The sequence below is a fragment of the Gobio gobio genome, assembly GCF_949357685.1.
Source record: "Gobio gobio genome assembly, chromosome: 16".
Lineage (NCBI taxonomy): Eukaryota > Metazoa > Chordata > Actinopteri > Cypriniformes > Gobionidae > Gobio > Gobio gobio.
In genome coordinates, this window is record NC_137109.1 from 4,588,003 (window position 1) to 4,614,377 (window position 26,375).

At 39.5% G+C, this 26,375-nt stretch overlaps 2 protein-coding genes across 3 annotated transcripts in view; both read right to left on the reverse strand.

Annotated features, from left to right (window-relative positions):
* Window positions 1–6,371: 6,371 nt before the first annotated feature.
* On the reverse strand, window positions 6,372–14,473 carry LOC307139518 (zinc-binding protein A33-like; the record flags this gene model as incomplete). Its single annotated transcript, XM_079838513.1, has 6 exons — window positions 6,372–6,916; window positions 11,322–11,440; window positions 11,523–11,545; window positions 11,755–11,877; window positions 12,001–12,096; window positions 14,078–14,473. The coding sequence occupies 6 exons, from the start codon at window positions 14,471–14,473 to the stop codon at window positions 6,372–6,374; spliced, it is 1,302 nt and encodes a 433-aa protein (XP_079694639.1).
* An 8,309-nt stretch (window positions 14,474–22,782) lies between these two features.
* Window positions 22,783–26,375, reverse strand: part of LOC307139845 (E3 ubiquitin-protein ligase TRIM35-like) — a 48,626-nt gene continuing 45,033 nt past the window's right edge. Inside the window, exon 6 of one of the 2 annotated variants that reach the window (XM_079838965.1) lies at window positions 22,783–25,310. In XM_079838965.1, the coding sequence (XP_079695091.1) occupies window positions 24,769–25,310 (542 nt within the window). In that variant the 3' untranslated portion in view covers window positions 22,783–24,768. The remainder of the gene's footprint in view (window positions 25,311–26,375) is intronic. The other variant, XM_079838966.1, reaches the window with a different exon arrangement.

Sequence of the window (26,375 nt, forward strand, 5' to 3'; positions counted from 1 at the left end):
GCTGAAGTGCGATCGGACCGGATGTATATTTATCCTTTCCTGGAAGTGACGTCACCCGCCCGTGACGCTCACTCTCGCCATTGGCTGAGTTGACATACGTGCATCAGACGCTATCACGCTGTGGGCGTTCCCAAAGCTGTCCCTAGTGGACGCAGTGTGAAGTTCCCTTCTCAGGGAACTATGGTTATAGTCATAACCTGAGACGTTTATTGATATCCAATTTTAACTCTGACTCCATTAATAATTTTATCTGACTCCAATTTTATGTAACTTCGTTAAATTTCTTACGTTTGTAACTTAAAGGGTTAGTTCACCCAAAAATGAAAATTCTGTCATTAATTACTCACCCTCACGTCGTTCGAGACCCGTAAGACCTCCGTTCATATTCGGAACACAAATGAAGATATTTTTGTTGAAAGCTGATGGCTGAGAAAGGCTTCAGATAGGCCTCCATTGGCATTCAGTACACTTATACTCCCAAGACGGATAAAAGGCACTCAGAACATCGTTACAAAGTCCATCTCACCACAGTGACTCTACAATAATCTTACAATGCGACGACAATAGTTTTTGTGCGCAAAAAAAATCAAAATAACACCTTTTTCCAACTTGTTACTGCCTTCCGTGTGTGCCTCCACGACGCATGCGCGAGAATATGACGCAGATCCGGCGTTCGGACAGATGACCCAGAAGTGATTTGTTTACAATCAGAGGAAGACGCGCGTATCTCAGCTGTTGGATTCTACATTGATCGTGCTTTAGGTCTCGGCGTAGTGCTCAAAATGGGGCTCAAGTGTGCATTTCATGGATTCTCGAACACCGGCGCTACGTCATATTCTCGCGCTTGCGTCGTGGAGGCACACACGGAAGGCAATAACAAGCTGGATAAAGGTGTTATTTTGATTTTGTTTTGCGCACAAAAACTATTGTCGTCGCATCGTAAGATTATTGTAGAGTCACTGTGGTGAGATGGACTTTGTAACGATGTTTTTAGTGCCTTTTATCCGTCTTGGGAGTATAAGTGTACTGAATGCCAATGGAGGCCTATATGAAGCCTTTCTCAGCCATCAGCTTTCAACAAAAATATCTTCATTTGTGTTCCGAATATGAACGGAGGTCTTACGGGTCTCGAACGACATAAGGGTGAGTAATTAATGACAGAATTTTCATTTTTGGGTGAACTAACCCTTTAACAGCTGCTCATAAGATTAGTTGTGATTTAATTTAGATCATTGAATTTTCTGGTATCTATTATTTTCAAATATTCATTAATCAAGGGACCCGATATTACACAGAAAATAAGCGTTGTGATTCGCTAGCTCACGGACACAAATTGGCGAGTTCTGATAGCCAGAGGATTGCAGAGTGAATGTTTTACCATGTCAGACCGCCCATGCTCAGGGCCGTAGCGATGGAATTATGGGCCCCCAACGCCCTCCACTCATATATCATATACAGTATATATATGGTAACTGTAGGCCTATAAGATATGGGCATGGAGGCCCACTTCTGGTGCCATGCTTCTAATAGGGATTTCTTGCAAAATAACTAAACAGACACATAAATAAATGCAAATAAAGGTTATTGTTTTTACTTATTTTATATACAAAGTTGTATATAAAACATTATATAAAAATGCCATTATGTGCCAGCGATTAATAACTTTGTTTACAGTCATCAAGCAATTATGCAAGACAAACAAATAAAATAACAACAAAAGACAAGAAATAGATAAAAATGATAAAATAAACTTTTTTTAAAAGTATAAAATGTCTTTCCAGTCAGTCTGTCTAACAGCTGAGATAAATATTCAGAAATGAAAATTTATGCAGTCAAATGTAGAATAAAACCACTGAAGTTTCTCACTGTCTTAATTTCTGATGAAGATAATGTGCTATTTTATTAAATAAAGCTAATAAATGTATCCATCAATAGCAGTGAGTTGTATTCGCGTTTTCTTGACAGTATTGTTAAATTTATCACATCAGCAGCCGGCAGGTCTGTAATGCTTGTGACATGCAAATATTTCTGCATGTTATACAAACCAACAAAACTACATAATAGCGCAAAAAAGACGAGGACTTTGAGCGTGTAATCATTCGAGCGGTGCGCACCGATTCCCGCAGAGTAAATCTGGCAGAGAAAATATCGGTGCACGGCATCCCATCACACCGACTTGTCTTGTTAAAGAACGTTTTGATAGACTTTTCCAATTTTCCTGGCCTCCCTTTCCTTTTCATGACGTTACTGATACACAGATTTTTTTCTTTACATTTTCAGTCAGTTTCACTTCCACTGTAAGTTTGCTTCTAACTTCAACTGTTCTCGGAGCAGCCTCAACTGTGATTGTTTTTTCTGTTTACTAGCTGGGGTGGGACTTGTGGTTTTATTGGGTCTCTCTGCTGTTTTCCGCTGATTAAGCTGAAATAATTAATAACCATCAGACTAAACCATTCTTAGGGAGGGGGGGTGAGAGGAGTTTCGGAAAACTTGTTTAACTAAATTGCATGTTTTGGGGTTTTCATTGAACAATCAGGCATACAAATGTATATATTATAATGATTCATAAGAGTAGAGGAATATATAGCATAACTACTGAATTTAGTAGGGCCCCTGGGCAGTGGGGGCCCCTATAATTGTCACACCTTTCACCCAACTAGCGACGGCCCTGCCCATGCTTGTACATGGCACATGTCATTTTTAGGAATATACACGAAAGCTGCAACTATTACAGTGATAGTCAGAAATCGGATCGGCCCTAATGGTGTGCCCCATGCTCCATCCATTGGGTCCTCGGTATGATCTATCCTGACAGAGATTTGCAGAAATAAAGGACTCCACATCAATCTATACTAGAATAATGATTTCAGAATAATACAAGATAAATCAAGATTAACATTTGAGTTAACATTAACATTTAGTTTTAACATAAGTTTCAATCTTCCTCATCCTACCAGTGACTGCAGTGAAGTTAAGATCATTTTGCCAATCGCACTGAGACCTTTAAAAAGATACCAAACATAAAAGGGAAAAAACAATAGATTCACAAGATACATCATCTGTGGTTTTACAGCTTCCGTGTCTTGAATCAGGGGGCAGGGAGTCGGGCGAGGGAGAGGGGAGAAGGTTTGGGCAGGCTGATGATGTCCCACAGTCTTTCTGTGAGATCTTCCCTCCAGATTAGTGAGTTTTATTGTGCTATTGCAGGGGGTTGGATCTCAGCTTTTGTCTTAGCAGTAAAAACAATCCTAACCCTAACCCATCTTTAAAAGTTCATGATTTTGAACACAGCTTTGAAGCGTTTACTAAAGAGCTGATGAGTTGCCTCAGTGAGTTTGATTAGGAAGAGTTCACAAATGTTGGTGTGTCTCCAGGAACAGGTTTGGAAAATACTGAGTTACAGCATCATCTCCTGCAGTACATGGGCCTGTCCAGCAGAGGGAGACACACACACACACACACACACACACACACACACACACACACACACACACACACACACACACACACACACACACACACACACACACACACACACACACACACATTTTGTGGAGAAAATCCTACAGTTGACTCTTGATATGAGAAGCGTATCATCATAACCAGGAGCAACTGCACAAGTCATAACTAGTTTAATAACTGACTAACCAAGTGTGGGACGCTCCCATTGGCTCTTTATTTGCTGTGTTCAGAGTCCAGTGCTGTGACTGCTGGGATTTCTCAAAACTATTTCACAAATACTGATGGTGATATCAAATGGTTTAATGAGCACAGTTTCTCTTCTGGTGTTGATATATTTTCTCACAAGTTAATTAGCTACTGAAATTCTACTTTTATTTCTGTCAAATTAAACACAAGATTATTGTGACCAATACATATAATAATAAAATAAGTGAAATTTCCAAGCAGTTGGATTGAAATTAAATTCACGGTCTTGTAAAAGCTTAGATCTTATTGTGAACGATTCATCATGTACACATTCATTTTTTGCCCTACAATTTTTCTTTTCTGATAATCTGTTACACTTGAACACAACACATAAGAAAAGATCTGTCACGATTTCCTTTTCACTGAGACTTTAAGTCAAGTCACCTTTATTTATACAGCGCTTTATAATATACAGATTGTTTCTGAGCAGCTTTACAGTGATAAACAGGAAAATAATGATCAATGATGCAAACAGAAATCAATTCTGCTGTAAAGAGACAACAGTGTCATTGTTCAGCTGAAGTCAGTTCAGTGTTGATTCAGTTCAGTTCAATAACTGTGAAGATCATCAACTATTAAATGAGTTCAGTTCATCTATAAGCAGCTCTGCAGGAGATCATTTTGTTATTCAGTTCAGTCTCAGTGTTGATGTTGTTGCTGTCACCAAATCCCAGCATGCACTGCAGTCTCTGGTGCTGAGAACGGTCCTGTTACATCATCAATGGCCATTCTGTCTTGCACATGGTATCATGACTTATATTCATCTCTGCAGTTGTACTTAAAATACACTGAAGTGCTTCATTGTTCATCTGGTGTGGTGATTTCTGTTATTATTTATAGTGTATATTTTTTCAGCTTCTGTTACATAAGGCAGTTTTGTGCATCCATGAAAATCTGTCACTGTAACAAACCTTTAACCAAATTAAACCATAAAAAAGAGAAACATATGTTAATTTTCAAACATTTAAAAAATGATCTAAATAGTGGTTTGCAATTATTTAGTTTGTCTTGTTATTCTGTCAAACATTATGTAAGAATATATAAACAGCTGCTATTCATACTGTATGTTTCCAGAGCTTGATTTATTGGATACATTTTAAATGTAAGTGTGATTGACGAATGAGACGCTTTGATTACAGTGTTATTATTGAAGCATCATTTGCAAAACTAGAGAAACTTGCTCTAACTCAGGGGTGTCCAGAGTCCGGCCCGCGGGCCAAATGCGGCCCGGGGATGATTTTCAAACGGCCCGCAGCGCGTCTATTAAAATGTATTATGGGGCCCGCCACGGATCATTTACAAATCATGCAGTTTCGCGATGTCGCCGCAAGGTGGCAGTACTAGACTTTAGGCCAGGGAAACAGCGCCCAAAGCGGAACAGCGCTGCTTGTGCTCTGCGCAACTCGCGAGCTCTGACTCTGAACAAATGTGTTTACCTGCTGACTGTCTCGATCACGCGCCCACTAAACAGCCTTCCGAAGCCCGTGAGAAGTGTTCGAGTTCAGCACTGAGGTCTCCGGTACTGAATCTCTCTGTGATTTGATTTAATTTAAATCCAGTTAATAAACAACACTAACGTGCAAATCAGCTGAGCCGATTCAAAATACTTTTCAAACAACAATTCGCATTTCGAATTTATCATGGATTTACTGTGGTAACACCTGTAACCGTGGTAATTTGTCAGAAATGTAGGTTAATATCTAATTTTATTTCATTTGTAATGTAGACATGTATTAAATGAGTAATAAAGGCCAAATTGCAGACAATTTTTTTATCATAAACTTGCAGTTTTGTGCATTTGTAATTATGTCTACAGACTAAATACCATTATATATATATATTTATATTATATTTTATATTTATATTTTTTCATTTAGTATTTTTGTCCTGTTTCTAGTTTAAATATATCTAAAAATTATTAAATCAAGATGTTACGAGATAAGTTAAATGACATTAGATATTTTTTCTTGTTTTCTGGAAAATAAAATTTAATTGAAGTGAGTTTTTGTTTAAAACAAGCAAATATATCTGCCAATGGGGTAAGAAAAATAATGTTTCTGTTTGGAATCTTTAAGGAAGATTTTGGAAGATTATTTTTCTAATCCATTGGCAGATAATTTAGTTTGTTTCAAGCAAAAACTCAATTCATTTTTATTTTTCCCCCCAGGAAACAAGAAAAAATATGTAATTTTCCTTAGTAAAAGCATCTTGGTTTAATAACTTTTTGATATTTGGACTGAAAAAAGACAGAAATACCAAGTCAGAAAAGCATGTTTTGTAGTGTGGTTTTACCTGTGGTGATCTAAATAGAACTCTATTCTTATTTAAATTTAATAATTGCTCTAACTCCATAATAATATAAAAATTTTACCCATTAAAACTTTTTGGTTGATGAAAGTTTTACAGATATTGTTATCTATCTATCTATCTATCTATCTATCTATCTATCTATCTATCTATCTATCTATCTATCTATCTATCTATCTATCTATCTATCTATCTATCTATATATATATATATATATATATATATATATATATATAATAGAAAAGGGACCGGCCCCCGGGTATGTCCACAACATCGAATCCGGCCCCCTTTAAAAAAAGTTTGGACACCCCTGCTCTAACTTGTAAAACTGAATTAATCTGGAAGCAGAATCAGATTTAACTGTGATTTTCTGCTGTAATGATCAGTTTAACTGGTAAGATCCTCAGAGGAGAAGTTGTGCAGCGATTATATAAGAATGGAAACACAGTCTCTGTGAAGGACGTCCTGAATGTGCGTAAATGTGTGTTAGTGACAGGATCAGAGAATGACACTGTTCCTCTGTCATAGTCCAGCTGAACTCTCACACGCTGAAGCTTCACTTTAACAGGAAAGACAGTGAAGGGTTGATCTGGGGATTGAGAGAAGTATTCGCTGTTCCCGTAAAGCACAAACCAGACATTAGACTCAAAGAAAACCCGTCCCTTCCTTTGGTTTGATGCTGTGGTTATTCCAAGAATCCAGTGTGTATTGTCACCAACCTCCACATCCCAGCAGTGTGTTCCTGAGTTAAAGCCCTCAGATCCCAGGACACATGGAAACCCGTCAATCCTCTCTGGATTATCAGGAAGTGTTTTATCTTCATCACTGAGCGACACACTGGTCAGATCAGACGAGAGTGTGAGCCGAGGAGCTGCTGTGTTTGGATCTAGAGTCAACGGAGCTGCAAAGAGAAGAACATCAGATTACAGGAGGAAATATGATCAGAAATGTAAATATAAAACATAAATCCTGCTATCATAACAATGGTCTCTCAGTTTCTGTCAGAATGGATTGAGGCTTCAGGTTTAATATCAGTATTCAACTAGATTAAAAAGTTAATCGAGACAAACTTTAATTGGCTTGAAAAAGCTGGACCAGAAAGTTTGAAAAAGTTAGAAAAGTTTAAAGTTTGAAATAGTTTGAGTTTTAGTTAGTAGTTTAGACCTGCTATGCAGTTGCTAGGGTACTCAGGTGGTTGCTGTGCGGTTGCTAGGGTACTCGGGGTGGTTGGTAAGGTCTTGCTATGTGGTTGCTAGGGTACTCAGGTGGTTGCTAGGGTGGTTGCTATGCGGTTGCTAAGGTACTTGGGGTGTATGTGGTTGCTAGGGTGGTTGCTATGCGGTTGCTATGGTATTTGGGGTGGTTGCTATGTGGTTTCTAGGGTACTCTGTGTGGTTGCTAGGGTCTTGCTATGTGGTTGCTAGGGTACTTGGGTGGTTGCTAAGGTCTTGCTATGTGGTTGCTAGGGTACTCAGGGTGGTTGCTAGGGTGTTGCTATGCGGTTGCTAGGGTATTCTGAGTGGTTGCTACGGTCTTGCTATGTGGTTGCTAGGGTACACTTGGTGTGGTAGCTATGGTGTTCTGGGTGGTTGCTATGCAGTTGCTAGGATGTTCTGTGGTTGCTAGGGTGTTGCTATGCGGTTGCTAGGGTATTCTGAGTGGTTGCTACGGTCTTGCTATGTGGTTGCTAGGGTACACTTGGTGTGGTACCTCTATGGTGTTCTGGGTGGTTGCTACGCAGTTGCTAGGATGTTCTGTGGTTGCTAGGGTATTCTGGGTGGTTGCTATGATAGATAGATAGATAGATAGATAGATAGATGATAGATAGATAGATAGATAGATAGATAGATAGATAGATAGATAGATAGATAGATAGATAGATAGATAGATAGATGATAGATATATAGATAGATAGATAGATGGATAGATAGATAGATAGATAGATAGATAGATAGATAGATAGATAGATAGATAGATAGATAGATAGATAGATAGAAAGATAGATAGATAGATAGATGATAGATATATAGATAGATAGATAGATGATAGATAGATAGATAGATAGATAGATAGATAGATAGATAGATAGATAGATAGATAGATTGATAGATAGATAGATAGATAGATAGATGATAGATAGATAGATAGATAGATAGATAGATAGATAGATAGATAGATAGATAGATAGATAGATAGATATAGATAGATAGATAGATAGATAGATAGATAGATAGATAGATAGATAGATGATAGATATATAGATAGATGGATAGATAGATAGATAGATAGATAGATAGATAGATAGATAGATAGATAGATGATAGATAGATAGATAGATAGATAGATAGATAGATAGATAGATAGATAGATAGATAGATAGATAGATAGATAGATGATAGATATATAGATAGATAGATAGATGGATAGATAGATAGATAGATAGATAGATAGATAGATAGATAGATAGATAGATAGATAGATAGATAGATATATAGATAGATAGATAGATGATAGATAGATAGATAGATAGATAGATAGATAGATAGATAGATAGATAGATAGATAGATAGATAGATAGATAGATAGATAGATAGATAGATAGATAGATAGATTAATGAGTCTCTATGGTTTAGTTCATTGAATGTCAGTTGGAGTGAGTCTGGGCTTCAGTGTTTAGTTTAGAATTTTTGACAGTTGGACAGTTTGAAAATCTGAACATTCCGTCAATGAAAGTCTATGGGAGTTTTTCCGAGTTTTAATCAGCATTTTTAGGAAAAGCGTAAGTCCGATCAGTTAGAAAAGATATAGCAACTCAAGCCAGAACCGTCTGAAGGTCTGATACTGGACGCGAATGACGCGAATAATTCGCGCGAAGTTGGACGCTTGAACATTTTGAGTTTACTCGCTTCATTCGCGTGACATTCACTTCACAACAGAGCAGCTTTTCCTCATCCAGTTCTTCTGCCGCTGCTCTGATGACTCTGTGGCGGCTCCAGATATAATTCGTCTTGTGATGATGTAACGGCCGATCTTTGGTCTCATGGATCTATAATTTGTTCCCTGGCGAATCGATTAGGCTGAGGGCAAAGTGAAGTTTCATTACTTTTTTATTTTTAGGCTATTTAACTTTACGTTACCGTTGTAGCCGACTAGCGCTGACTTTGAATGTTTGACTGAATTGTTTGCTTTATTTCATGTATAGTTTATTATCAGTGTTGGGGAGTAGTTAACTACAAGTAGCTAAGCTACTAACTTAACTACATTTTTCTACTTATTTGATCACATACTAAAATCGCGCGTTACTACCATCTTTATTTCATTGCACATCTTGCGGCTTTACGGTTCACAGAGAAGAGATCGTCTGATGATTATGTAAAGGACGTACAGGAGTGGGTTGATAACTTCACACAAATCGACTAGTAAAGGTCACACTTGATTTATACAAACAAAAGATTAAAACGCTGTCTGCGTCGAAGACTTAGAGCACATACAGGTGAATAATAGCCTTTTTAAATTGATTATCCTGCTATATATATATATATGCAATTTTGTCTACTCCTGTGTATTAAAGTTGCTTATATTTTGTTCCTGCATTGATGGGACATGACATTTGTAGCGATTTTGCACTTGACAGTCAGTTTGAGATATAGACTACATTTGAGTTTTGTATATTTGGATAGTTTACAAAATAAAACTTTACTCTTATCATAATTGTATTGCATTGTGTTGTTTTAAACCCCAAACATTAAACTTAAAACATTCTTCATTAATGATTATTCAGTTATTTGCAAATATGCATTTAATTGTAAAAAAATAAATAAAAGTAGTTTCGATGTAGCTAGTTACATTTTGGTAGTAACTTGTAGTGTATCTAACTACTTTTTCAGAAGGGTAGCTTGGCTGTAGTTGAACTACTTTCATGTTTAAGTAGCTTGTAGCTTGTCAAACTACTGTTTCAGAGTAGCTTCCCCAACACTGCTTATTATACCTTTTACTTCTACTTTTGTATTATTGATCATACATTGCATTTAACAAAAAGAGACTGGGTTGTGTTTCATGTCATTTCATGTTATCACAGTGATAATTATATTGTCTGAACCAGATATTAAAGGATTAGTTCACTTTTAAATAAACTTTTGCTGATAATTTACTCACCCCCATGTCATCCAAGATGTCCATGTCTTTCTTTCTGCAGTCGAAAAGAAATTAAGGTTTTGGATGAAAACATTCCAGGGGTTTTCTCCATATAATGGACTTCAATGGGCTCCAAACGGTCCAAATACGAGCGTGGTCATAGAAGTATACGTAGATGCCTCATTAGCGCCTGCACGGTCCAGTACAATGAGGCATCTACTATCGATATATCTATGACCACGATCGTATTTGACCTCACTTGGCGGAAGTTATGGCGGAGCTCAGAGATGATCACGTTCGTCTGATAAGAGGTAAAATAATAGCATAAATACTGCTGGGTTTCTCGCAGAAACTGATGGTTTGGCTAGATAAGACCCTTATTCATCGTCTGGTGTCGTTTAAAGCTGCACTGAAACTGTCATTTGGACCTTGAACCGTTTGGGGCCCATTGAAGTGCATTATATGGAGGAAACCCCTGGACTGTTTTCATCCAAAACCTTAATTTCTTTTCGACTGCAGAAAGAAACACATGGACATCTTGGATGACATGGGGGTGAGTAAATTATCAGCAAAAGTTTATTTAAAAGTGAACTAATCTTTTAATATACAGATTTTCTCCTCATTGTTGTCACTAGAGCTAGCTCCTGATTGGCTAACGCGGAGCGAATATCCGCCAAAGTTCAGATTTTTCAACTTGGGCGATTCGCGCCATTCACGCGTCAAACGCTCAATTCTCGCCGCCTCATTCGCGCGAATCGCACCGCAGAATGTCTATTTGCGTCTTTGCATTGACTTAACATGTAAATCACTCGAGCGAATCGCGTCATTCGCGTCCGCTGTGAACGCACCATTAGAGTCAGAAATTTAGAGTAAGAAAAATAATAATAATAATATTACGTTTAATCGGATTGGCCGATTAAATTTAATTAAATGGCTCTTCCAGGCCAACTTAATAAACACTATTGTATCCTAATACATAAGCAGAGACCATGAGGAACAGACTTCTGTAGTCATTATGAGTTCACTGTATGATCTGATGATCTTCTGAAATACAGTTCAGATTCACTCAGATATTCAAGAGATTATTAAATATATTTCTCTCAGATGTTAATGTTGTGTGTGTTTGTATCTGAAGGATGTTTTGCGCTGGTGTCAGATCTGCTGAGACTCACTGTGTTGGACAGTTTCCAGCATCTTCTTCCAGACTCTGAACGGCAGGTTACCCAGGTAACGGGACACATCAATCAAAGCTCCAGAACTCATCCGTGGATCCGGCTGTGAGATCTGGACTCTGGAGGAACATTCAGGAGTCAGAACTGCAGTGAATTTGAGTTCAGATCCACTGAGAGAAGAGATACGAGCAGCTCACTCACCTTTCCATTGAGACGCTAAAGTTCTGGAAAATATAGAGTTTGAAAACATGTTAATATCTTATCAAACACTCTCATTGTCAGTGAGTCTCAAGTTGTTTTCTGCTCAAAGAATGAAGCCAGATTGATTGTTCACCTTTAGAAACGAGACGTCATTGGCTTTCATCATCTCCTCCATGTCTCTGATTGTGTGTGAAAGAGCTGAGATGTGTGTGTTCATCTCCTCCAGCTTCTCCTTCATCATCTGCTTCTTCTGCTCCTCTTCCTCCCTCAGTGCAGTGATTGTAGCTTCTTCTTCGTCTCTGAGAAACTGATGAAGCTTCTCAAACTCTTCTTTAATCTGACGCTCTGTGTGCTCAGCTTGAGACTGAAATCACATCACATTCACTTCAGTCAGCTCTGTGTGAACACACACTCCACTAATGTCAATGATAAACTGTGTGTGTGAATGTTGAGTGTTTAACTCTTTACACATCCTCACCTCGATGTGTTGGATTGTTTTATCACACTCTCCTTTCATTTCTTCTCCATGTTTGAGCTTGTTTTGTAAGGACGTCAGCGCTGTATTAAATTCCTCCTACAGGTTAAGATGAAAATCTGTGAAACTTATGAAGCTATAAGAGGTTTAAACATTGTGTGTCTGGATGTGTTTATTGTTATATTAATATTTTTATGCTGAATGTGTTAATCTCAGAAGCATTTGTGCCTGAAAATGGCAGGACATATATTGAACATATGATGAACATCAAGAAATCATGTTTTTACCAAACAAATGTGATTTTTGCAATGGCCAATTCTTAATTATTATATCCATGCAGTTGTAAATTTGTGGTTGATCAAATGCAAATGAAAGTTCACTATATTGCCAAAAGTGTTGGGACGCCTGACTTTACATGCACATGAACTTTAATGACATCCCATTCTTAATAACCATTCTCTAAAAGCTTCAGCTCTTCTGGCTTTCCTCAAGGTTTAGGAGTGTGTTTATGGGGATTCTTCTAGAAGCGCATTTGTGAGGTCAGGCACTGATGTTGGACGAGAAGGCCTGGCTCTCAGTCTCCGCTCTAATTCATCCCAAAGCTGTTCTATCGGGTTGAGGACAGGACTCTGTGCAGGTCAGTCCAGTTCCTCCACACCAAACTCCTCATCATGTCTTTATGGAGACGCTTTGTGCACTGGTCAGTCATGCTGGGACAGGAAGGGGCCGTCCCCAAACTGTTCCCACAAAGTTGGGTGCATGAAATTGTCCAAAATGTCTTGGTATGCTGAAGCATTAAGAGTTCCTTTCACTGGAACAAAGGGGCGAAGCAAAACTCCTGAAAAACAACCCTACCCCATAATTCCCCCTCCACCAAACTTTACACTTTGGCACAATGCAGTCAGGCAAGTCCCCTTCTCCTGGCAACCACCAAATCCAGACTCGTACATGGGATTGTCAGACAGAGAAGCGTGATTGGTCACTCAGAGAACACGTCTCCACTGCTCTAGAGTCCAGTGGCGGCTCACTTTACCCCACTGCATCCCACGATTTGCATTGCACTTGGTGATGTAAGGCTTGGATGAGCTGCTCGGCCATGGAAACCCATTCCATGAAGCTCTACACACTGTTCTTGAGCTCATCTGAAGGACACACAGGAGTTTGGAGGTCTTGAGCTCTTGACTCTGCAGAAAGTTGGTGACTTCTGTGACCCTCAGCATGTGCTGACCCCGCTCTATGATTTTACTATCACTCCGTGGCTGAATTGCTTCCACTTTGTTATAATCCCACTAACAGTTGAGCGTGGAATATTTAGCAGTGAGGAAATTTCCTGAATGGACTTATTGCACAGGTGTCCACCGATCACGGCCCCACGCTTGAGTTCTCTGAGCTCCTGAGAGCGGCCCATTCTCTCACTAATGTGTGTAGACGCGAACACACACACACACACACACACACACACTCCTGAGAGTGGCCCATTCTCTCACTAATGTGTGTAGAAGCGAACACACACACACACACACTCCTGAGAGCGGCCCATTCTCTCACTAATGTGTGTAGAAGCGAACACACACACACACACACTCCTGAGAGTGGCCCATTCTCTCACTAATGTGTGTAGAAGCGAACACACACACACACACACTCCTGAGAGCGGCCCATTCTCTCACTAATGTGTGTAGAAGCGTCTGCAGGCCTAGAGCTTGAGTTATTCACCTGTGGCCATGAAGGGATTGAACACCTGAACTCAATGATTTGGAGGAGCGTCGCAATACTTTTGGCAATATAGTGTATGTTAGTATCAAACACTTTGGTGTGTCTTGTAATGAATCACATATTATTATTGAAAAAATATTAATAACCCATCTATTTTTTCCCAACATGTTTTGTGCCAATGCTGTTACATTCAGGATGTGAACATCAGAGCAGTTGAAGCTTAGTGGAGAGTTTTATATCAGTAGTAAGTCATGGAGATTTAGTCTGAGCAAAAGTAAATAGGCTACTAGTCTATTGTACACACAAATAGTACTGTGTGTTTATCACTGTATTTAGCACATGAAATGAGAGACATTTGTCTTACCTTGTGAGATGAAACCACTTCACTGAAGGGTCTGAATGTGTGTTTGGTGTGTTTCTCTGAGTCTCTGCACACTAAACACACAGGCTGTTTGTCCTCCAGACAGAAGAGTTTGAGTTTCTCACTGTGTAAACTGCAGATCTCCTCAGACTCTGATGAACGCCTCTCATTTCTCTCCTTTATCAATGAATCACACAAGTTTTTTAACTCTAGATTAACTGGAGGATGACCTCTTGAGGATCTTCTCCTGCAGACGGGACACTCCTGAGTTTCCTTAGTTTTCCAGAACTGTTGTAGACACTCTTTACAAATACTGTGACTACAGGACAGAAAAACAGGAACCTTGAAGATTTCATAGCAAATAGGACAAGTAGGATCTTCAACAGATTTTGAATCCATTTCCTTGTCTTGTAAAAGATCCAATAATCTACAATTCGCTTTCACTTTCTAAACTTTGCTTTGAAAAGTAAATAACCATTACAAAAAATCTAATTCAGAAACACACAATAATCCTAATATAAAGCGTCTTCCTCTGTTCTTCACAACTGACTCGTTTTAGCTTTCAGTCAAATGAAAGGTAGAAATAAAAGACTAGTCACTTCCTGATTGTTTTATAAGAGGGCAGTATTTCTGGTGAACTTTTGGACCTTCTGAGGCCGGTTACATAAACCACTAAAACTAGTCATAAGTTAGTCTTTTTTTTTTCTTTAAGACTGTTCATAACTTTAAGTCACATAAACATGTACATTGGCATAATTTAATATAAAAAACTAAACTGATTGTCCTTTGATGAACTGCTAGTGTGTCATACTATAAGACTGTCTCCTCCTCCAGCTGGAGTGCTCATGATCTCCACTAGGGGGCTCTCCTCCCGACTCTTGTGCTATCTTATCATGGACTACATTACCCATAACCCACTGCCTGGACTCATTATGCTTGATTATATTCAGCTGTCTCCTTACCTTGTTAACTCTGCTTATGCTTTTAAAATGTCTCTTTCATACCCTGTGGAGAAATCATGTGTGTCCACTCGCAGGTGTCGGGCTATGAACTCTAAAACTATTGAGGATTGTTGTATTGTGTTTAATGAGGTCGCCTCTTCAAACTTGTATTATGAAAGTTCACCTTCACACTTGTGTGTGGATGAGCTCTCTTCTTTTACCTCTGTGTGCACCAATATTTTAGACTCTATTGCCCCTCTGAAGACCAGATGTGTTAAACCAACATTAGGACCATGGTTAAACGACTCCACCGTGCCCTTCGTCGGGTGTGTAGACGTGCAGAGCGTGAGTGGTGGAAGGATAAGCTTCAAATTTCTCACAATATTTTTAAGGGTCTGTTGTCAAATTATCAGAAAATGGTCAAACCTGTGAGGGCCAAATATAGTTCTGATCTTATTGAAAATAACCATTGCAATACTAGAGTTTTGTTTAGTACATTGAACGCTGCTGTTAAACCTCCTGCCTCTGATAGTATATTTCTGTCAAAATGGTGATTTTTTTTAAACATATTTTATGGACAAGATTGCTATTTTCCTCTATTTCCTCCCTATTCTAGCTTGTGCTGCTCTGGGTAATGTTCAAACTTAGTATTTCAAGCACTTTTTGTGTTTTTCAGTTCATGACGGACTGTTGCAATTTTGTGTACAGATTACAAAAATGTTTAGAAGGTTTTAGCAAATAGATGAAATATTGTCCTGCATGAAATTGTACATAAAGATCAGTCATATTGTGTTAAAAATCAGTTAATTACAGATCATCTTCATTTAATTAGGGATGTTTTTGATTTTGCCCATTGAATTGATGTTAAAGGGTTAGTTCACCCAAAAATGAAAATTCTGTCATTAATTACTCACCCTCATGTCGTTGGACACCCGTCAGACCTCCGTTCATATTCGGAACACAAATGAAGATATTTTAGTTGAAAGCTGATGGCTGAGAAAGGCTTCACACAGGCATTCAGTACATTGACACTTCCAAGATCCATGAAAGGCACTTAAAACGTTGTTACAAAGTATATCTCACCACAGTGGCTCTACAATAATCATACAATGCGACGACAATAGTTTTTGTGCGCAAAAAAAAAATCAAAATAACACCTTTATCCAACTTGTTCTCGACTTCCGTGTGTGCCTCCACGACGCATGCGTGAGAATATGACGTAGCGCCGGTGTTCGGGAATCCATGAAATACACACTTAAGCTCCATTTTGAGCACTACGCCGAGACCTAAAGCACGATCAATGTAGAATCCAACAGCTTAGACACGCGCGTCTTCCTCTGCTCGTAAACAAATCGCTTCTGGGTCATATGTCCGAACGCCGGATCTGCGTCATATTCTCGCGCATGCGTCGTGGAGGCATACACGGAAGTCGAGAACAAGTTGGATAAAGGTGTTATTTTGATTTTTTTTTGCGCACAAAAACTATTGTCGTCGCATCGTAAGATTATTGTAGAGCCACTGTGGTGAGATAGACTTTGTAACGACGTTTTAAGTGCCTTTCATGGATCTTGGAAGTGTCAATGTACTGAATGCCAATGGAGGCCTGATTGAAGCCTTTCTCAGCATCAGCTTTCAACTAAAATATCTCCATTTGTGTTCCGAATATGAACGGAGGTCTTACGGGTGTCCAACGACATGAGGGTGAGTAATTAATGACAGAATTTTCATTTTTGGGTGAACTAACCCTTTAATATGGGCCTTTTATCCTTAGGTCAAGAAAAGGCTTTCAATAGGGTTGATCATGTTTTTCTGTTTGACACCCTTAATGCTTTTGGTTTTGGGAAAATATTTATCTCTATGATCAAACTTATATACTATATACTAAAGCAACTTGTACGTATGATTAAAATGGGTGGTGGGATAAGCATCCCTATAAATATAAGAAGAGGTATCAGACAAGGTTGCCCAATTTCAGGACAATTATATAGTATTATAATTGAACCGTTGCGATGTAAACTGAGAAGGGAAGTAATGGGTTTACAGGTTAATACCATGAATTGCTTTATTAAATGATCTGCATTTGCTGATGATATCACAATTATAATCAAAGAGCAAAGTGATATTCAGGTACTCAAAGAGGCTTTAGGGTGTTATGGTAAAGCCTCATCAGCTGTAGTCAACTGGAGCAAAAGTCATGCTTTATGGTGTGGAAGAGTTTCTAAAGGGCCAATACTTCCTGGTGGGCTACAGTGGGGGAGAACAGGTTTTAAATATTTAGGGTTTTTCATAGGGACAGACGAGTATAGGGATAAAAACTGTGAGGGCCTTGTGGAGAAAGTGTGTGCTCGGTTGTCTCGCTGGAACTGGTTCCTACCCCAGCTGTCCTATAGGGGGAGGGTTCTGGTATGAAACAATCTGGTTTGCTTCTTCATTATGGCTCAAAATTACAATACTAGAACCTCCTGAAAAGCTGGCGAGAGAAATACAGCAGCGGCTAGTAGACTTCTTCTGGTCGGGACAGCATTGGCTGAAGGCTGCTGTGCTATACTTACAGAGACAAGAAGGAGGCCAGGGGCTGATTGACATTAAATCGAGACTAAAGGCTTTTAGGATCCAGACAGCACAGAGACTACTCTATGGTGTGGAAGTGAGCTGGGCTGAAGTTGCATGTGCTCTCCTGAGAAGAGTAGGAAACATGGGACTAGACCGTCACCTGTTCCTGAGGAATCTTAACAAACTGGATTTGTCTGGACTGAGTCTCTTTTACAGATCACTCTTCAAATCATGGACACTTTTCAAGTTCTCACAGGATGAAAGTGAATTTGTGGCTGAATTTTGTTTCTTTAATTCTGCTCTGGATGTGGATGTTCTTAAATCGGACACTCTTAGAAAAGCCATGTGGGCACTAAACACTTTCACATCATCTTCCGTGGAACTCACATCTGTGGATTTGTGTCACGGGGTGACAAAAACTGAACGGGACTAAGATCCTGGTGAATGCAGTTATTCAGGATTTTCCAGTGAACATCCGTTCTATGCACTGTGAATCTGTTGCCATGGCAGCGGGGCTGATTGCCTGAGTGACAGCAGGTGTGGGGCAATTACAGAGAACGCTGTGAGAGGGACACCTATTCAGATGGGGCTTTAAAAACAGAGAGAAAACAGACTATGGTGTGGATCTCCTCCCGTATGATGCTGTGTTTGTCAGCGGGTTGTTCTTTTTATTGAGGCTGGGCTGTGGAGTGGGGAAGATTGAAGCTGTGGAAGAGAAAGGAAGGAGTGAAGGATTTGTCAGCGAAGACTTGAGGAATATCGTCAGTAGTGAGAAAGACGCAAGTGATGAGTATTTGATCCGTTGTTTATATGCACTAACACTGAAGTGGTGTGGAGAGTTTGGAAAATGTGTGGCACGAGTGAACTATTACACCGAGTGAATTAATGATCTGTCTCTAACTTCTGTCCACTCCTTGCCGAATGTGATGATCGCTGCACCGTTCTTCTGCTTTCCCTGAGCGAAGTCAAGCCCTGATCTAGGACGAGATCCGATCTGGTGGGAGAAAAGACCGGTGGGTGAGTGCTGGCCCGAATGCACGGTGTGCGAGTGGAATTGCAGTGCCTGAAGTGACGATTCACACGGTTTGTGCTGTGAAGTGAAATTGGTGTGTGGAGAAGTAATAGAAGTCTGCCGTGCACTCTCCTCCTACAGTCTTCCACCCGCTGTCTCTAACGAAGGGTTTTGATAAAGCAACCGCCCAACTTCCTGCTTTGAGAAGACCCGGCCCCGTTAATGCTGAGTGCTTCATATATCATGTACTGTTGAAACTGTGCTGTGTCTGTTCCAGTGCTCAGCCGAAGTGAGCGTCCCGCTCAAAGTGCCCTCCCCGCCTGGTGGTCTCCACACACCCCTATTGGAAGCCTTTACCCTGTTCAGAAGAAGAGAAGGTATATCAGTTGGAAAGCTTCACATACTGTTGAACCGTTGAGACCTTGTTGTACTGTTCCAGAGCTCAGCTGAAGTGGAGCGTTTCGCCCCAAAGTGTCCTTCCCGCCTGGTGGTCCCCACACGCCCTTATTGGAAGCCTTTACCCTGTTCAGAAGAAGAGAGAGGTAATTCGGTTGAATGTTCCATATACTGTTGGACAGTTAAACCTTGCTGTATTGTTCCAGTGGCTCGCTTGCCCCCACATCTGAGTACCTCCCTCCGGAGTAACACCATTGACTCGCTTCGCCTCCGCATCTGCATACTTACCTGGTTCCAGTCTGAATGGGGTTCGTATGACCACGACCTCCCCTCTTGAGTCCCGTAGAGGAGTACTTACCCAGTGACCTACCTGGACGGCGCGGGGATTCCCCCCTGATTCCCCTTCGAGCCTCCGGTCCGTCACGATCGTTCCTCCCCTCCTGTCCCAGGAGGTCTACGGACTCCTGAACTGTCCTGGCGGCAAGAAGAAGATTTTAATTAGGACTTCTCTAATTTACCAATCTTTTAATATAATAAAAAAAACTGTATTATTTTATTCCCTTGTCTGTCTGGTCCTTGACACGTTCCTCGAGGTGGTTCCCGGGTTTTTCAGGGGTGGGTGCAGTCTGGCTTGGCCCGCCCCGACCTGTGACATTTGCATGTTAGTGTTGCTCGAGATAGTCCTAGCAGATGCATTATGTATTTTCCTGGAGTATAGACTAATTCAAAGTCATACCATTGCAGTCTCCTCATTAGACGCTGAATGCTTGGAGACATCTCTTTTGGACAAAAAAATGGACAATTCAGATTTTTTTCTGATAATCGCAGTTAAAGGCTTATGATCCTGTTCTGCTGTGAACGATGGTAAGCCATAGACATAGTCATGAAATTTCTCAAATCCGAAGATGAGCCCAAGGCATTCTTTTTCGATCTGAGCATATCTGCATTCAGATTGCGTCATCATCCTAGAGGAATAGGCAATCGGTTTCCAGCCGTCAGCATCTGCTTTCGTAAGACTGCGCCTAGAGACCATCCTTTGACGCATCCGTGGAGATTTTGGTACTCTTATGCCTAGTTCAGGCTGCACGATTTTCAAACTCGTTGGATCACTGCTCTTTTCACACTGTATGACTATCTGGGCCAGCATTCAGTCTCTGCTGTGTTCACACTGACCGATGGATCGGCTACAGGGAGTTTCACACTGCATGACTGTACAAGAGGAAGAATCGCCGACAGCTCTGTCCCGTCCGCAGATTATGTTTCACAACAAAACACACACAAGAAGTGAGAAGGAAACAGCGCAAGATCACACGAGTGTCAGACTGGAGTTCTCACGTGAGACTGTAATTGTTATTAAAAAGAAAGACTGCAGTGCAGAAACTTGCGATCCAAATTGTCTGTGCGCTGATTTGCAGCAAAAAGGAGAAAAAGAAAAAAGATTATGGAGGAGGAAATGGTTGGGTAGACACAGGGAGCAATGATTGAGTTGGAGGTACATAAATCATTTTGCAATGTGCTACTGTTGCGGCTGGTAAAGCAAATGTTTGTGCTTTGTTTCTGTTTAATATAATTGTAAATATATCTATTAAATACTGATATTATGGTCTATAACTCCTCCCTGAACCTCCAGCTGCCCTGTATCTTGCTCTCTCATTGGCTGTCGGTTAGGGGTGTGATGATAACCGCATCACCACAATATTGCGGTAATGAGATGCCTACCACGGTGTGAGGTTTGCTGTGGTGAAAGTTACAGGAGTGCATATATAGTGTTTGATATGAACTATAAACACAATAATCTTTGCTTATAATTTACTGTATTCCGTGAGCTCTTTATATGTTCAAGGGCTTCTGGAGAAAACAAAACCTTTCTGAGCAAGGGAGGGACAGTCCATTAAACACATTGGGGATTTATTGTGTGTGTGTGTCTGATTAGCCTATTATGAATTAACTGCTAGGTTTCAGTATTTGTGATTAGGGATGCTCATATTGACAGTTTAACGTTAACCGAAAGTAAGATTTTTCTCAGAGAAGGCGCCTGCGCTGCGGAGCCAGACGAAAGTAAGCAAGGCTTGAGAGGCTGTTTTCTGCCGCGGGTCTAACTGTCAACAGGCTGTGCTCCAGACTAACCCACATCACTTAGACATGTTACTTTTAAAAAATAAAAACCATACAAGGTGAGGATTGAGGTAGGCCTGCTATTTTTATTTGACGGAAAAAAACAATTCCGGTTCTTCAAAGCTTCAAACGGATTCAGTGTATTTTCGTTTTGTCAAAATTTAGATAATATATCTAAAAAATATTTAGTGTATGCCTATTTATTTTATGCTTTTTATTAATATTTCTGTTGTCAGAAACGCTGCAAGTGCGTGGACATGTGAATCCAGGTTCTGTTGTTCAGTCTGTTCTGTAGCCTATGCTGCTGTTTGCACAGTAAATACACCCGTCTTTTTAACGGGTCACAGACATTCATTAATTGTATATTTATTTAATGCCAATTCTTATCAGTCAACGGTTAATAATCGGATAATGAGCAGCGGTTGTCGGTCGGGAAAATTAACCGAATGAGCATCCCTAGGCTACGTGTGATGTTTACACATAATGTTAAATTAAATACATACAAACACAGGCATAAAAGACAAAAGCATAACGTAAAGAATTGGAGTTAGATTTTAATTGCAAGTGGCGATCCTTCTCTTATGCGGTTTAGGCAATAGATGATGGCACTAGCACCAGACGACATTATTCATGACTCGCTATTTGGTTGAAGAAATGGCGCCATTCCGTACCGTTGAGAAAAGAAGAGAAAGCTGCAGAAAGAACAAGTCGAGCTCAACCTGCCCTAACATTGCTTAGTTCTGATGAGTTGTGCTAAACTTCGATTCTTATTTCTTTAGACATTGTTTTTCAGGTAAAAGTCTGTGGATATAAACACACTCGTCCAAACGCAACTTGCTGAAACTTTGAATAATTTATTCTACAAAAAATGGGTTGCAAACAATGACAAAAACTGTTCCATTATTCCTATTAAACTCAAAAGATATCGAAAAAACAACAAAGTTATATAAATAAATTTTATTTAATATTATTGTTGTTAATATGTCTATTCGGCCTAGCCTATGTTAATAATTCGATTTTTTTTAAGGCGAATACGAAACGAAATAACAAAATTGAAAATCCTGTGAATAACTGGGCAAAACTTATATGGAAACGCCAATCAATGCTCTGAATTTCTGCTTCCCATTTACATGATCAAGATAAGATAAGACTTAGATTTAGACTTGCCGGTTCACTTAAGCGGCCAAACAGCCGAGCACTTACTAGGCTAGCTCTTTATATTGCATTTTAAAAAAGGTTGTTTAAGTTTAGCCTAATTAATAGTTAATTATTAATATTTACAATCACTATCTATCACTCTGTCAACTCTATCTATCACTCTATCTATCTATCTATCTATCTATCTATCTATCTATCTATCTATCTATCTATCTATCTATCTATCTATCTATCTATCTATCTATCTATCTATCTATCTATCTATACATCACATCCCAGTCCTTTGAAAACATCACCAAATTTGCAAACAATGTTATTTGTAGTTTCCTGTTGAGATACACTCTTTTCACCAGTCCTAATTCCTGGCAGGCTTTGTCACCAAGGAGAGACTGATGATCATCTGGGACAACAACAACAAAGAGCAGGTGATGAGTTTTGTTCTTGACACACACTCTGAGTCTGCACCATAGACTGTAAAAAAATTAAGCAGTATATAAAGTATAACATGACAATAATGTCTCTGAAACATCCGTGTATTGCCAAATATTGCATTTATTTCACTTCAGCTCAGGGCCGGCCCAAGCTCAGTATAAATTGTATTAGTTGTAGTTGTGTTGGTTACATCATGTCTGCCTGTCATGTTTTTATCCTTATACGGTTTTTAATTGTAACAGTAGCAAACCCACAAGACTGATCAGGCGTTAATATTCAAAGTCTTACAGTAAGTCTTACAATATTGTTTACACTGGGATATGTACTTTTTTTAAGTAGTCTCTTATGCTGAATATGCTCACTTTTCCCCAGGATTATTTGATGAATAGAAGGTTCAAAAGAACAACATTTCTCTGAAATAGAAAGCTTTACAAAAAAATCCTAAAAACATTGTTCAACACTGATAATCATAGATGTTTGTTGAGCATCAAATCATCATATTAGAATGATTTGTGAAGAATCATATGACACTGAAGACTGGAGTAGCCTCATGATGATAAATGTAGCTTTGATCACAGGAATAAATTACACTTTACTATACACTCACATAGAAAACAGCTGTTTTACATTATAATATTATTTTACAATATTTCTGTTTTTACTGTATTTTTAATCAAATAAATGCAGCCTTGGTGAGAAGAAGAGACTTGTTTTAAAAACAAGAAATGTTGATTTCTTTCAAACATTAAACAGAGCTTTTATTTTGGCGGAAATAAAATTTTATTTTTTGTATTCCATTCGACTGTGTAGAAAGAACCTTTTTATTTTCTAAATAAAAACTTCCAAAATGTAGGCTACACAACTTATCATTTCAAGGGAGAAACTGGAAGCTATGTTGTCTACTCTGTCCAAAACACGTCAGACAATATATTCGCACTAAACCATATAGCGCATTCTCAAATCCATCCATTCACAAAAAGGTTAGCGGGCAACTGACGAGTGCGTTTTAGCGTCGATTTTTCCGCCCTTTGGACTTTGAACCTTGACTAACAAGCGAATAGTGTCCAGCCGATGGCGCCGAATCAATCCGTGCATATATTAGAAAACTTTTTGCAATTTATTGCAATAATTGGGCTTGGGCGTTGCGTTGCATTCTGGGATGTGGCGGCCATGTTGATGGCCTCGCGAATGTAAACATACAGCAAATCGAACGAGGAGAAGCAGAGTTGGGAGAAAGAAAAACTACGTTAAATTCCCGAAAAGGATGTGGAATTTACCGGGATACATTAAATAGGGAAGACAGGGATCCCGAACCGGACCAACGGGTCCAGCAGCAGCAGCCGGAGTCAGAGGAGCTGCACTCAGAGATCCACACGCTTGTGATGAGAAACGGAGGAGGCTGCTGGATGTGTTGTTAGCAATGCCCTTTATTGCTTTCCCTGTCTTTTATTCAAAGTGTCGGTACTGAAGTTTTGTGGACAACAACAGGGGTAAGAGACCTCAAATATCTGACTGAACAACGCAAACGTCATGACTCTACTGAGATGACTGACTCTAATCAGAGAGTCATTGAGAAATTTGCTGGCCAGAAAGAAAGGAGAGCAAAATTTAAGTTCAAATAGTCAACATGCTAGTCTGTTGTGGCTGTTTTTTGTTGTTTTTCCTTTCCTCATTCAATTATATGTGGGAAATGAATGTGTAAAAAGATAAAAGTGAAGACACTGTACAATCTAAAGATCTTTCCAAATTCTGTAAATTTGTTCTGATGAACTAATCACTTTATCTACTAAATTTGTGCCCTTATGTCTTTTTGAAAACATTTTAAATCCTGCATAAATTTTTCATATGGTATTTTCATACAAGGTTATATTCATTTTGAAAAAAAGAAATTAACCTGCAATATGCCCTTTAAGTTCATGAGTGTAACTCTTTTCTGTATCCAGTGTAAAACATATTTATCAAAGGAAATTAGAAAATACCAACAAAAATACACACTTGTGCCAAAATTGATTGAATAAGACACTTTGATTACAGTGTTATTGAAGCATAATTTGCCAAACTGAATTAATCTGGAAGCAGAATCAGATTTAACTGTGATTTTCTGCTGTAATGATCAGTTTCACTGGTAAGATCCTCAGAGGAGAAGTTTTGCAGTAATTACATAAGAATGGAAACACAGTCTCTGTGAAGGACGTCCTGAATGTGAGTAAATGTGTGTTAGTGACAGGATCAGAGAATGACACTGTTCCTCTGTCATAGTCCAGCTGAACTCTCACACGCTGAAGCTTCACTTTAACAGTAATGAGAGTGAGGGGTTGATCTGGGGATTGTGAGCCGTATTTCCTGTTCCAGTACAGCACACGCCAGACATTAGACTTAAAGAAAACCCGTCCCTTCCTTTGGTTTGATGCTGTGGTTATTCCAAGACTCCAGTCTGTACTGTCACCAACCTCCACATCCCAGCAGTGTGTTCCTGAGTTAAAGCCCTCAGATCCCAGGACACATGGATACTCAAACCTCTCTGGATTATCAGGAAGTGTTTTATCTTCATCACTGACCGACACACTGGTCAGATCAGACGAGAGTGTGAGATAAGGATTTGCTGTGTTTGGATCTAGAGTCAACGGAGCTGCAAAGAGAAGAACATCAGATTACAGGAGGAAATATGATCAGAAATGTCAATATAAAACACATATAAAGACTTTGTTGAAAGAGATCATAAATCCTGCTATGATAACAATGGTCTCTCAGTTTCTGTCAGAATGGATTGAGGCTTCAGGTTTAATATCAGTATTCAACTAGATAAAAAAGTTAGTCGAGACAAACTTTAAGTTGGCTTGAAAAAGACAGAAAGTTTGAAATAGTTTAAAGTTTGAAATAGTTTGAGTTTTAGTTAGTAGTTTAGACCTGCTATGTGGTTGCTAGGGTACTCAGGTGGTTGCTGTGCGGTTGCTATGCGGTTGCTAAGGTACTCAGGGTGGTTGATAAGGTCTTGCTATGTGGTTGCTAGGGTGGTTGCTATGCGGTTGCTAAGGTACTTGGGGTGTGTGTGGTTGCTAGGGTGGTTGCTATGCGGTTGCTAAGGTATTTGGGGTGGTTGCTATGTGGTTGCTAGGGTACTCTGTGTGGTTGCTAGGGTCTTGCTATGTGGTTGCTAGGGTACTTGGGTGGTTGCTAAGTTCTTGCTATGTGGTTGCTAGGGTACTCAGGGTGGTTGCTAGGGTGTTGCTATGCGGTTGCTAGGGTATTCTGAGTGGTTGCTACGGTCTTGCTATGTGGTTGCTAGGGTACACTTGGTGTGGTAGCTATGGTGTTCTGGGTGGTTGCTATGCAGTTGCTAGGATGTTCTGTGGTTGCTAGGGTATTCTGGGTGGTTTCTACGGTGTTCTGGGTGGTTGCTATGATAGATAGATAGATAGATAGATAGATAGATAGATAGATAGATAGATAGATAGATAGATAGATAGATAGATAGATAGAGTTTAATGAGTCTCTATGGTTTAGTTCATAGAATGTCAGTTTAAGTGAGTCTGGGCTTCAGTGTTTAGATTTGAATTTTTGACAGTTGGACAGTTTGAAAATCGGAACATTCCGTCAATGAAAGTCTATGGGAGTTTTTCCGAGTTTTAATCAGCATTTTTAGGAAAAGCGTAAGTCCGATCAGTTAGAAAAGATATAGCAACTCAAGCCAGAA